We start from the raw sequence: 13,831 nt of genomic DNA on the forward strand, positions 1-13,831 counted from the left end.
TTTCACTTTCCTCTAAAGCCCTTACTTTTCTTTATTCTCCTCTCTGTCTAACTTTTAATTTTTTATTACCAAATGTTCCTCACCACTCGCTTCCTCTTGCCTCTTGTTCTCTGTTTTTATGGGCTTACTGTTGAACCTTCAGGCTTACCACTCAAATAAATGTCAAGACACATCTGTGTTTGATCAGCATTTTTCATCGCTTCAGATGTTGTTTCTCCTCTTTGGGTGCTGACAATTTTGTTGTACAATGTTGTATAAAGAAAATATTTTAAAAGAAACAGTGCTGTATTTTTAGTGGCATGTGTGCAGTCAACTTATGTGTATATATGTATAACAAACTAACACACTTTCCACAAAGGGATTCATACTTACATTCTGTTTGCATGTCCTCAGGTGCCGATGATCCTGGTGGGGAACAAGTGCGACTTGGAGGATGAGCGTGTGGTGGGGAAGGAACAGGGCCAGAACCTGGCCAGACAGTGGAACCACTGTGCCTTTTTAGAGTCCTCTGCTAAGTCAAAGATCAACGTCCTCGATGTGAGTGCACACAGATACAAATCACAGCCCATATTATACACAATTAGTCCTCAAACACAAGACACACCATTACATTTATCTCTCAGGGAAGTGTTTAAATGCTGACCTAATTGAAAAGCGACCTCAGCAGAGTTTTATTTTGTTAACAAAGATCACTAAGGTTTATCCAAGATGCAGGTGATAATGAGCTCAGCTGGATTACTCCCTCTACTCAGTGCTACACCCTTGTTAAACCTACTGTGTGTAAACGCTGACATAAATCCATTTAGTGATGAGGCTACAAGTGATTTTTTTAAAGGGGACCTATTATGCTTTTCCTTATTTCCCATTATACATATAATGTCGCAATGTTGGATGTTCATGTGAAATGTGGCTTAAGTTAAAAATAATGAGGTAAGCACATGTGAAAGTAATCCCTGTGTGACCGCTGAATACTCATGTCAGATCGTGATGGATGTCTTTATATGGTCATCTGCTCCAGGCATGCTATTGCAAGTGTTTACATACACTGCTACTTGTAGCTACATGCTAACATAATCTTGGTTGCAGATATTGTTACTTTATGATTTTGGATCATATTCTTGTTGGAACATGTACGGTTGTGGGAAGATTTTATTGGTGGTTTTTAATAGTAGAAAGTGCCGCTATACATAGTCACACTTTATCTGCAAGTACACTGCTATGTGTAGCTACATGCTAACAACAGGGAAACATGTATTCTTGGTTGCTGATGTTAATTCCTCCCTGATTTCGGATCAGATTTTTGCTGGAACATGTCCGATTGTGAGCTTGGAAGTGTAACAGCTTTTATTGGTGATTTTTTTTTTCATGGCAGAAAGTACCGCTAAACTCTGCTACAGTCATTCCCATGGCTGCAATGATGGTGCGGAGATGCCAGGATATGGAAGACCTGAAACACTGACCAATCAGAGCAGACTGGGCTTTTTTGGGAGGGGGGGCTTAAAGAGACAAGTGCTAAAATGGAGCGATTCAGACAGAGGGTGAATACAGGTGTTCCTGCACAGACATTATAAAGGAAAATGAAGTGTTTTTTGATCATTAAAAAATGTAAAAATGTTCTAGAAGAAACCCAACATACAAGTATGAACCTGAAAAGGAGCATAATGGGTCCCCTTGAAAGGTGCCGCAGTGTGTTGCTGTGTATGAATGATGACGGATTATTTTACCACTGTCAAATCACTAACAGTTTTCTCTTTTGTTTGTGGCGTCTTCCTCAGATCTTCTATGACCTGGTCAGACAGATAAATAGGAAAACGCCAGTGGAAAAGAAGAAGGCAAAAAAGAAATCCAACTGTGTCCTCCTTTAAAGATCCCCCTCCAGCCCCTGCAGCAGCTCTGAGCCAGGTGTGTGTGTCTAAAATTTCTCGACACATAGTGTAAGTCATAATGGCCCAGCAGCTTGCCTATTCACGGGGTCATGATGCATAGGCACAGGCTGTCAGGTTAATTAGCGTTACATAATAGCTCTGATCTTTCTGTGTCATCTCAGATGATGCCGCTAACATCAGTTGTGGGTCATCATTCATCACAGGCTATTACAAGTTTACCTGCAGTGAAGTAGAGTCAAATTAATCAGTATAGCGTAATATTACATTGCGTCAACAGTTGTTACCGTCCCTTCTTTAGCTTTATAAGGACCTGAGCACATAAGGAGTATTGGAGAAGAGAGAGAGCCCCCCCTCCAGGCAGATGGGGGTGCAACAAATGCTATAAGAAGGAGAAGAAGGAAAATGTTTCTGTGGAAACTTTAGTTATTTTGCTAGGTTAAGTTAACAGGGTCAGTTTAGTCCAAATAATCTGACTCCTCATAAACATCTGAGTACGATTCATCTAACTCATTTAAGTTCATGGGCCACATAATAACTTGTAAATAACATGACCTCCAAATGTTTCCCTTTCTTTTCATGTAAAGAAGGACATGCACATTCTGAAATGTTTTCTGAATTCTGAAAACATTCACAATTAATGAACAATCCATTTATGAAACAGATGAACCTGTCTGATGTCTGACTTCTTAAGAATAACAAGTCCAATTTCAACAGTATTTCTCATTTTTTCAGCATGCATGTTTTTACAAGGGCTGCAACTAAGGACTAGTCTGATAGTCTAACTAACAATCAGCTATTCAGATTATGAATTGCACAATAAAGTAATGGCTCTTATTTAGCTTATTACCTTTTTAAATGTAGTTTGAGACTGTTTTGTTTGTGCTAGCTAACAAAAAGGATGGTATACATTTTCCTGTTGATACAACAAAATGTTCAACTGAAATCACGTCCTGTCCGGGTCCAAACAGGTTGCTATATACTACAATTAATCAATCAATTTATCTATTTGTCACATAAAATCGTGTACAATTTCCTGACCTCTTGTGTCACAGGGGGCACGTGTCGTAGTTTGTTTACTTATCTTCCTCTACAATATAGCAGCATGGTCGCTCCCCTGAACATGTGCAGTGACTCCGCTGTGCAGCTGCCTCTGAACGGCATTTCAGCATTTCAATATTCCTACTGTCACAACAGTCCTTATTCAACATGAAGCACACATCTCCTGCTTCTTTTTCGACAGATTCCTTAACTCTGTCAGATCGCCATATTAAAAAAAATCACCTGGTTGAATGACGCTGTCGGATTTAGTGTTTTGGTCAAACAAAAGACATTACAGCTCATGTGCCACTGGACATTAATGCGGGTCACAGATGGTGTTTAATTCCTTCAAATCATGGATTTTAACACTAAGCTAGCTAGCTAAAAAGCTAATTAACTTACAAGACAAGCCTTCATCATCAGGAGAGCCAGCGTGCCTCTTCTTCAGATGCTCCAATATAAATGATATACTCCCATGCCAGGCGAGGTCAGCTTTGCAAATGTTACAACACACAATCTTTTTTGGCCGAGTTAACAGTAAATGTTCCCACACTTTGGAGATTTTTAGTTGTGAAAGTGTTGCCATTGCAGTATTATATTCATCGGCAGTTAATTTGGTCATAGATTTTTGTCAACTACATTGATTATTCATTGCACCCCTAGTCTTCACAAACTCTCCCTCATAGTATGGCTTTGATGCAGATGCTATTTTGTTAGCAATAAGGCAGCTAGCTTTAGGTAGCTAACAGCTGCATCGCTTATCTCTTGGATATGAATAAAAACAGTCTGCTGTTTTCTCAAACCTGCCAACATTTCATTTATCATCTGTGTTTTCAGTTGTCCACGCCAGTTACATTTTTTGCCATGATTAGTCAGAGAGTGGCGCCAAATATTATACTCTTGACCCCTGAAAGGTACCGTGAACACACCAAACACACTGGCTTCCCATTTACCTCAGTGAAGAAATAGTAAAACTGGACCGTTTACACTGATCCACAGTATAGCTGTGCATTTTATTTAAAAAAGAAATGAAATTAATGACGTCTTTGCAACTTTCACACTTTGCAAAGTCATCCAGAGGGACAGATTGGACCCTCTGGCGGGCCAGTTCTGGCCTGTGGGCCATGTGTTTGACACCTCCAATCTTACTTGACCAAGCATATGTGTGTTTTGAGGTGTGTGTAGTTATTCCACTGCAGCTAATTGGTGTTTAGTTGTGTAACTCTTCTCTGTCTTGGGTTTCAAATGGAGTGTTTGTCCTAAGAGGAACTATTCCACGTGACAACAGATCAGACCTCTTTTTCCCAGCGGTATGTGTCCGACATGTCTTGTCACACTCTGTCAATGGCTGCAGTTGTCATCCTGTGACAATGAATAGCACTTCTTTGATGCTGATCCACTAAATGTTTCTGGGCAGGCAAACATCCCCTGAGTCAGCCCTCAAACGTGTGAAGTGCTTTCATTAGCAAATTTTTTGTACGTCTTCATAGCGGTTGAATGAATGAGTCACTGTATGATGGCTGGATTTAAACATGGCCCTCAACAGACTGCAGCGGCTGGTTAAATCTGAGGAAATCTGGATCTGTCATCAGGTTGTTTCCCAGGAAAGTCAGAATCGCTTCTTCTTTTTTTTTTCATGTATTTTTCGCAGCCTTTTTTAACAGTTGACCGGATACTAGTAAAGAGGAAGTCTGGCAACAGACACGCTCTGTAAACGAAGCTGCTTATTCCCGTCAGTCTTTCTAAATAGAGAATCAAGTCTGTTAATTTTAGACTGGCGTTTACTGGTATTTACTGTACGTGATGCAATAATTAATCTTCATCTATGGTAGGTGTGTTGTATTGCAGCTTAACAGGACATTAGATACCTTTCAGCCCTTTCTGTAAACATTGGTAGCTGCATTTTTCCCCTTCTGCTGTAATGTTTTAAGGATTTTTCTACAGTTGTCTTAAATATTATACATCTTTATTTTAGCTGAAGGTGAAAATTGTCATGTTACATCTGCTGTCATATGTGTCATGATTTACCTGAAAATTCAGCTGAGAAACTATTATAAGTTAAAATGTATAACCAGGTACTGAAAATAAGAATCACCGTCTTTTCGTTATCTTAGAATGAGCCGTTTACGTCGACTTTGGGAGAGCGTCATCGTCCATAGAGTCCGGCATGTTGCACCAATGTGTTTCTACAGTAGTCCAGTTCCTTCGTGTTTTTGCGTCGACCGCTGTCGTTAGCAGTCCTTTCATGACGTTAAACGTCGAACTGCTTTATTCAGTGTTTTTACCGGTTTAAATCATTAGGTCCGTTTTTTCCCCTTTCTTGGCTGGGTGTCCTTGCGTATCAGTTTGTGTCCACTCTGTAAATTCTAAGGTTTTTGTGGGTCCATGAAGGCAGCACAGGTGGAACTCTTCATTTTGTCCCTCAGCAGCAGTTTGTGGTGTTTAAGTTGCAGGGTGGATTATTAATCAGTTGATCTAATCAGATCTGATGGATGAATGAGGGGAGCAGCTGTTTGCAAGTGAAAGCAAAATACAATACAATACAAACAGCCAGCACAATGATTTTCACTGTCACTGCACCTGACGTTCTGCTGCTCTCTGTGCTTAGAGTACGCTCTGCACTGCCAGAGTATGGAGCAATGAATAACTAAACGGTATGTATATATTCCAACAGTGCACCTAATGAGCTCCAAAAACAGAAAATCAAAACGTGGCAGCAGATGTTTCAATCCTGGCGGGCTGTCGCAAATAAACAAATGTGTCGGAAAACCCTGTCATTGATTCGTAACAACAGCTATAATAGCTTTAAACAGACAGAAATAGTAAAGGCATAGCTACTTTGGTTTAAGCTCTGAAGCTAAATCACTGCAGAGAGACAAATCTCTATCATCTCACAATATATACTGTATATACACACTTACTTTAGCCTGTGTGTTCCCTGAAGCCATGGACAAAAGCTCTCCATCCTACATGGTGTTTTGCCCTTTTATGCAGTTGCTGCTGGTCACACTGGCCAAAAACCCACTGTAGGTCAGAGGTCACCATGAGCTGCTGATAAGATTTAACCCCAGTTAACCCACCACTCGCTGACTTAAAAAGTCTCAGTAAGAATGTTTCCAGCCTGATGTGGAAAGTTTCCTTTGAAAGATGAGTTTAGGTTCAGTCAGTTGAGCAGATCTTGTGAGATCTCATGATGTATATCCAGCCTCACATGGAGATTACGGAGTTGGGCCTCAGTATTTCCAAACATTGAAGGTATAAGCCTAAAGCGTACACTATACTGGGAAAGAAATGTTCTTCATGGCCACTCTCAAAGGCAGGATGAGGAGCTGGACGGAGAGTCAAATGCTGAATTTTCACGGCTCTACTCAACTCGACTTGCTCCTTATTGGCTCTCCAGATTTTAGAAAATGCCAGCCCTCAAAACTACAACATACAGTTGATGAAGTACAGACATCCCTCTGTTTGGTTGCCGATGAAAGCATTCAGTGAGTGCTGTCTTAAACGTGACGTCTCTGCAGTTTATGCAGCGTCACTATGGCGATCAGCTGATAGCCTACACCTACACTGAGGGGGTACCTGCAGTAGAAACGTGAGTTGAGTCAAGCTGAACTGTGCAGTGTGAATGAGACAAAGGGCATTCATGGTGTTGCACTTGGATTGAAACACCAACAGTGAAGGACGTAGCCGTATGAAGAATAAAAGAGCTTTGACAGAGAAGTTCAAGCCCTGCCTGGGGGCATGATGGTCAGTGGACAGTTACAAATATTGTAACTAAGGCCTCAACACTTTTTGGGTTAGTTGGCTCATGTTTGTTGATGATACAGGAGCCTCTGACACCATGTTGCTGCCCGAATTTTTAGAAGCTTTCTATTTCACCCCCACTGTGTTTAGTCATTGAGACTAATGGGCACCAGGGTGGCAAAATGAATAGACTTTGTCCTAGACTGCAGGACTTCAGTATGAGCTGTCATTTCTGTGGGTGTCAACCACGCTGAAGTGTCCTTGATCCTGACACGGTTCAGGGCTGCCGTCCTGTAGCTGACTATTTTATTTGAGTTGAAAAATATATTTCTTAACACAGACCTCAGTGTCACATTGTCATAATCAAGTAATCATAATAGCTATATTCTCTGCTGACAGTGTTCTGACATGAATGTCTCTTGCTGAATCTCCTGTATTGTTTCTGATATTAGTACTGAGTTACTGCTGCAGGAGAGAGACTGTTGCCCACCTGTTTATCACTTTATTCATCCTCTAAAATCTGGTGTCTTCATCATTATAGCATACAACACGAAGAGTTTCCATCAGCTTTACATCATGTTCTAACTGAATGCTACCCGAGCGAGTGTTGGCAACAAAATCAGTTTGATTGCTTTGTTTTCTGTCGGCCTGAGCTGAACTTTTACCGGACAACCCCGTTATTCCTGTCACTCCCTTTGAAAGCACCACAGTGGACAAGGAGCGGCTGATTTGTGGAAATGAGGAGTTACCTACCCCTCATTTCACTACAAAAACCTAAATAAGGTGGCAGCTGGCTGGAGGGAGATCGCCAGGGAGCTGAAAGTTTCTGGTAAATGATTATCATTAATAACAACATACTTTCTGTTGGCTACACCGTATGTCATTTCCAGTAAATATCACAGCATAAAATGTTTTTTATTTGTTTAAAAAGTACAAAGGCGGAAGATAGCAAGTTTTCACCCCACATATCCAGGCTGATCTGGAGCACACAGCTGACAGGTGTGTGGTTTGTTCACATGACGTAACTGACCTAAGAGAAGTGCATATTTAACTAATTTAAGTGTAGACAGAAAGTGTCCAATGTTAGGTGGCGCGATGTAATAGATGAGTGCTTGCTTTCGATGTTAGACCTACAATATTCTCTTCAGTTTTCCCCCACAGAGATTTAAGTATGTCGGCCTCAGTTAAAGAACGGTAATTACTGGATAATGGAAACCCTGATGAGTAATGCTTTCTATATTAGACTGTGAGATCTTTATGCAGTATGCCAGCATTAAATAATAAGCATAAACAGTTCATTAAAAGTGTACAGATGTAACTTAAAGCAGTGTGGGTTTGGTGTCAGCAGCAGGGCCTCTTTGTTGTTCATATATTAAAATGGGTGTGGCTGAGCAGCTCACATTTTACAAGAGCTTTTCAAAAGTTTTGGTCAGAAGGTTTCACAATCACTTTAAACTCATTATGTTGTCAGGACAAAACGTAAGCGTCACCGAATCAGCCAGCAGCAGAGATTTTACATCCACCTTCACTTTTAACTTTCGGGCCGAGGGGGGGGGGAATAAAACTTTGATATGACAGATAACACAGGATTAGTGAAACAGACAGCACCATTGTGCCCAGCCCAGACATCAGGGTCACTGAACCACCCACTGCGTTCCTCGTCTGAATCCATCTGTGTTGGTCAGTTAGTGGTCCAGTGTGTGAGAGTGGGGCCTCTGTCAGCAGGCCCTGGGGCGGTGTCTGTCCGCGCCCCCGTTCACACGCTGGCCAGCCCAGTGAACCAACACTAATGGGATTACAGCGCCCCTGTTCCACTGCTCCCAACACATAAGCTCATACAGTGTAGGAGAGAGGGAGGGGTTACTGTGCCAGTCTCGGACAGGACAGAGAGAGAGAGAGTTAATGGGACATTTCACTTTGTACAACATGGGCAGTTTCCAGTTTGCTGACCTCATGAGCTGTCAGCCTGCGATTATAGCCGCCACTGGATTTACTGTGGCTGACAGTGACAGAGATCTGATACCTGATATCATGGTATATTGATTGTATTGGTGCAGAATATTAGTATTTGTTAGGGGTGTAACGATGCACAAAAGTCACATTTCAGTTCATACCTAGGGTTAGGAATGAATGAATGAACTTTATTTCTATAGCACCTTTGCAATAGCAATTTAAAGTAGGCTGGTGTATAGGGCATTACAATAATGAAGACGACCAGAAACAAAAGCACGGACAAGCTTCTCAGCATCTCGCTGGCTCAGTAGAGGTCGTACCTCACAGTTTGGTGTGAGTTTGGTACAGCAGAAGGAAAAAAGACATTTTAAACAAACGGTAGTGCAAGTGTTGAGTTTCTGAGTGGAGCTCCTGCTTGTGATCTTTGGTTCCATGTTACATGCATCAATCTACATACCGTGTGTTCTGCGTGCGGCTGCGTGCATCAAACCATGACCTCCAGACCATGACGGTTCAGTACCAATACAAGAACAGATGCAGCCCCAGTATTATAGACCTTTCTTAACCTGGAATTTATAGGACATACTGTAGACATGGGAGATAAAAAAAAGAAAAGAAGCGATGTGTCTTAAAAGATCTGAGTATAACTGTGTTTGAGAAAAATCAGACAGACCTTACAGGCAACAGGTGGCTTTCTTCCCCCTCAGTGTTAAACTCTGCAGTGTTGAGTCAGATGTGCCCACATGTTGTTTTATTACTGCAATACACAACTTTGCCATTAGAGTTTATAGACTTAGTAACTTTGGGTTGTCTTTTAAACGTTAAAATCCACTTAGAGTTTCATACACACCTCCCACCTGGAGAAACATCCAGGAGACTTCACAATAGACTCTCTCTCCAAAGCAGACTGTCACTGCAGCAAAAGCACAGGTGAAACCAAGGACATTAGTTACGGCTACTTTCCTTTTAAGTTCCTCAGTTGGTCATGCCATGTCGTGAGCTGCAGTAGCATGCATGATAACATGGCCTCGGAACATTTAATTGGAATGCATCCATCGTTAATCTTGTTAATAACATCTGTGCTTCGTAACCATCACAAGTCAACATGTCAGCTGTGAAAAATATTGGTTTACTTTCTCCTTGGCATCCTGAGACAAGTCAACTGCCCTCACTGGCTGGTTGGATGGTAGCATGGCACCTTCAGGACTGTTGTCTGTCCTCCACCCTCAGGCTTTGCCATTGGTAAAAACCATAGACTGTATAAAAAGATGGACGACCTGTCTCCTCTTCTACACACCGTACAAATCTCCGATACAGGCACTGCCATCTTGTAGTTTTGGAGCCAGAGTCTGTGCAGTAGTGATCAGGAAGTGGAGCTGCGGTATTGAGTTCCAGACCCACGGGAGCAGCGCCACCATTTGCTAGCATACTGATTGACACACACGCAATCATGACACCACACCTGATTTTTAGGGCATCAAAAACAAATTAAAACCAAACGTTTTAGAAGGAGCCCAGGATGATTTGATGAATGATGAATTTGACGTGTACGTGGATCTTTTAGTTCGTCCCATGTCCTGTCCACATGGATGGGGTGAGGTTTATGACTTGTACTGCAGTCAGCCACCAGGGAGCGATCTAATGTTCAATGTGAACATTAGGAAGAATCGCACTAATGTGTACTACACTGAATCCATCATGTCATGAACCTTTTTTATGTTGTGGTAGTGTGAGTATGAGCTCAGACCTCGGATCTTTTATACACTTATTCAAAAATATGGAAGACGTGCAGCTGCTGCCTCGCTGGTTACTGAATCAGGAGACCTCTGCAGAGCTCTTAAATAATTTGAAAGCTAAGACCTTGTCTCCACACTGGGGAGCATTTATGCATGACACTTTATTCTTCATACATATTTACAGTCTATCTACAATTTGGTTGTATTGTGTGTCAGCTGTGCAGTTTTACTCTGTTGGTGTATTCTGTACACACATTTATTGCATTTCTGTCCATCCTGGGAGAGGAATCCCTCCTCCTCCTCTTCCCGAGGCTTCTTCCGTTTTTTTCCCCCTCGTTCAAGGGATTATTTTTTTCGAGGGTGGGAGTTTTCCTTATCCAAATTGAGGATCCAACGTTAGATGGTGTCGTATGCTGTGCAGATTGTAAAGCCCCTGGAGGCGGATTAGTAGAGATGGGCAGATGATGCAGATGCACCAAAGCAATGCCGTCTACATTTAATACAGCTCCTCTGAACAAATTTAATGTTTCAGTGTTTCATACTCATCTTGAAGGAATGCTTAAGTTTTACAAGCCATTAGAAGTCACTGTGTTTGCTGCATTTAAAACCCTTAAGCTTTGAATTTTTTTCAGCACAATTAGAAAGAAAGCCCTGAATCTTCGTAAGCCTTCATCTGCCCATCTCTACTGATTTGTGATATTGAGTTATGTAAATAAAATTGACTTGACTTAATCTTGAATCGGAGAATAAGAATTAAAAATGGATCTTTCGCCCTTAAAGCTCAAGTTGGTAAAAAAAAAAAATATTGCTTGTAATATTTGCTGAAACTCTCACTAAATGAGACAAATAATCAGTAAAAAAAAATAAAAAAATCATACAATGCCTAGTCTATTGCATTGTAGTGCCTCTAATCGCCTTAACACACGTGAACAAAAACAACCAGTCGGAGCAGAGGAGTCTTTAACGCAGCTGTCAATCATGCCAGTCAGCGCTAGTGAACTGTGGTCAAACTGTCAAACTAGGCAGTGCTCATCAAACTGCTCCTGCTTTCAAACACAAACTCCCAGAAAATGGCAGGTCTGCTGCAACTCTCAGTTCTTTTATTTTTTAAGCCTTATTTATTTAAACAATTAATTAAACAATTTATTTATTTTTTATGAAAAGAAAAAAGCACACAAAATTTCCTTAACTATCCATTCAGAGGTTGTTACTCAGCCATTTCCTGGTTATTCCTTTTTTTACAACCTGCTAGTAAGCTCATTATTGATGTGATCTCTGTGACCACATCTACCCAGCAAGAAGACATTTTAGGACACTCCCAAAAGATATGAAAATGACCAGCAGACATGTTAACGCACATTCTCCAGCACTAACCATGTTCAGGTCGTTGCTTTGTGATTTTTTTAATTTAGGGAGTCATAAAGAACCTCAGAGTGTTTTTCCAGATGAACTCCCTCCATAGACCTGAACTCTCAGTTCTTTTAAATCAAGGCCTATGACTTGTCTGTTAATTTATCACACTGCAGTGTAACTTTTATTCTTGGATTTTATACCTGTCTTAGAATATTTTAACTTTTTATTTTCTATATTATAGTTGTCTTTAAAATGTCCTTTTACAATGTGTTTCTTTGCACCTTGTCTTGATGCTTTTGATGTTTTATGTAGAGCACTTTGAATTGCCTTGCTAAAATGTGATTGACATGATTGACAGCTGCTTAGAGACTCCTCAGCTCTGATGGGTTGTTGTTGGTGAGCTGTGGGAGATTCTGGCAAATGCCTTTAGAAGCAGTAGGAGGAGGAGCGACATGTTTTTTTCACAGATAATCTGTCTCATGTTCTTTTTTCAGAACATAGTGACAGTTTCGGCAAATATGACACTGCAGGTTATTTTTATAAGAGTTAACAGCCGTAGCTTTAAGGCCAAAATTTTACTCCTGAGTGGTTTTATGTAACACAGTGGCCCTGAATTTGTTTTTCTCCTCCTACACTGTCCTCCTACTCCTCCTACAGGTGTAATGTGACTGACCTGCCACTAGAGGGCGCTGATTACTTGTACATGGTGTTCAGTGAAGCTTTGAAACGAGGTCTTAACGTCTGTGCTGTCTTGCAGAAATGCTGTAATGAAGAACTGTTGCCCTGATTGGAACGTGCCAGCATTCCAACAGCCCCTCCCCCCCTCCCTCCATCAGCCATAAACGGTGAATCAGCTGACTGAACTGCTCCTATCAAAGACGAGGATGATCTACACCAGAGAGAGTGAGAGAGAAAGAGAGATGGAGAGAGTGACGAGAGAGAAAGAAAAGACAGTAAGAGAAAGAGAAGACTCTGGTCTCTCGCCTCCGAGGACCTTCCTCTGTGTCTCAGTTTCAGTGTGAACCCTGAACGGACAGTCTCCATTTTCTGCACCAACAAACACCACAAACTGATGATGATGATGATGATGATGATGATAAAAGCCTCTGAAAGTTTAAAAAAAAAGTGTCCATGAGCCGCCTACGTGGCCAGACAGCAGCCCACTTATTTTCATTTCTTGACAGTTTTAACAAAAAGAAAATAACAGCGTTAAAAAGAAGGAAAAACAAAGTTAGAACTTGGATTCAGTATTTTTCATCTTTTTCAATATCAATATCGTATTTGAAAGACATGGAAGTTGACCTCTTTTTAGTTGTATGATTATAAATATTCTTCAAAAATGAGCATGAAAAAAATGCATCAGTTATTAAGTGTAGATGTTTTCAAGTGAAATCAAGTGGAAAAGTGAGAATTTTTTTATAGCCATACACCTATTCTCCATGCCTGTCATGTCAGTGATGATAGATCAAGGTCTATAATATGTATTATTATTTTTATTATATATTTTTTTCTTTGTTCGCCCTGTTGTTCATGGACTTCTCTTCTGCAAATATCTCTCTCTGATGTGACTTAATTTTATACTCAGTCACTGGGATTTCATAGCTCCCATAATATATTCTAATGCCATTTTTTGCATAATAATGCTTCAGAAAAAAAATGGGTCTTTTATAGAAGAAATATGGGGAAAAATAAGGATTGATTTCTATGTCTCTTGAAGCTGAAATATATTATACTAAACCAACTCTAATAATGCTTCTTGTGTTTTTCTGTCAATGATGTTCCAGCTTTTATGGATTATTAAAGTACATTTTAGTACATTTTCATTATATTGGTCAATGTATTTTTGTGAATTAAACTTTTATCCAAAGCGGATTTGACTTATTTGAGAAGACTGAAATTAAAAGGTTTGTTTTTAAGGGCTGGAAACTTTATATGGAACAAAAATAGGAACTGCACGTGGACATTTTGTTAGGTATGAAACCACTGTGTTCATTGATCAGTAGGTGGCACTGAGAGGGAGGGTAGGCAGTTTGTGTTATGGCAGTATGTGCGCTCTACAAGTAACATATTTGAAGTAACAGTAGGGTATACAACCTGGGCCCTATTTTCCTGTGTTTTGTG

General features: G+C 40.6%; 1 protein-coding gene across 4 annotated transcripts in view; it reads left to right on the top strand.

Moving 5' to 3' along the window:
- The window catches only part of LOC126385501 (ras-related protein Rap-1A-like), a 30,449-nt gene extending 16,867 nt beyond the window's left edge, over nucleotides 1–13,582 (top strand). For all 4 annotated transcript variants that reach the window (XM_050037243.1, XM_050037245.1, XM_050037244.1 and 1 more), the window contains exons 6-8: nucleotides 394–537; nucleotides 1,776–1,902; nucleotides 12,468–13,582. In XM_050037243.1, the coding sequence (XP_049893200.1) occupies nucleotides 394–537; nucleotides 1,776–1,865 (234 nt within the window). In that variant the 3' untranslated portion in view covers nucleotides 1,866–1,902; nucleotides 12,468–13,582. The remainder of the gene's footprint in view (nucleotides 1–393; nucleotides 538–1,775; nucleotides 1,903–12,467) is intronic.
- The last annotated feature ends 249 nt before the right edge of the window (nucleotides 13,583–13,831 follow it).

The sequence above is a fragment of the Epinephelus moara genome, chromosome 24 (assembly GCF_006386435.1).
Source record: "Epinephelus moara isolate mb chromosome 24, YSFRI_EMoa_1.0, whole genome shotgun sequence".
In the NCBI taxonomy this organism is placed as follows: Eukaryota; Metazoa; Chordata; class Actinopteri; order Perciformes; family Serranidae; genus Epinephelus; species Epinephelus moara.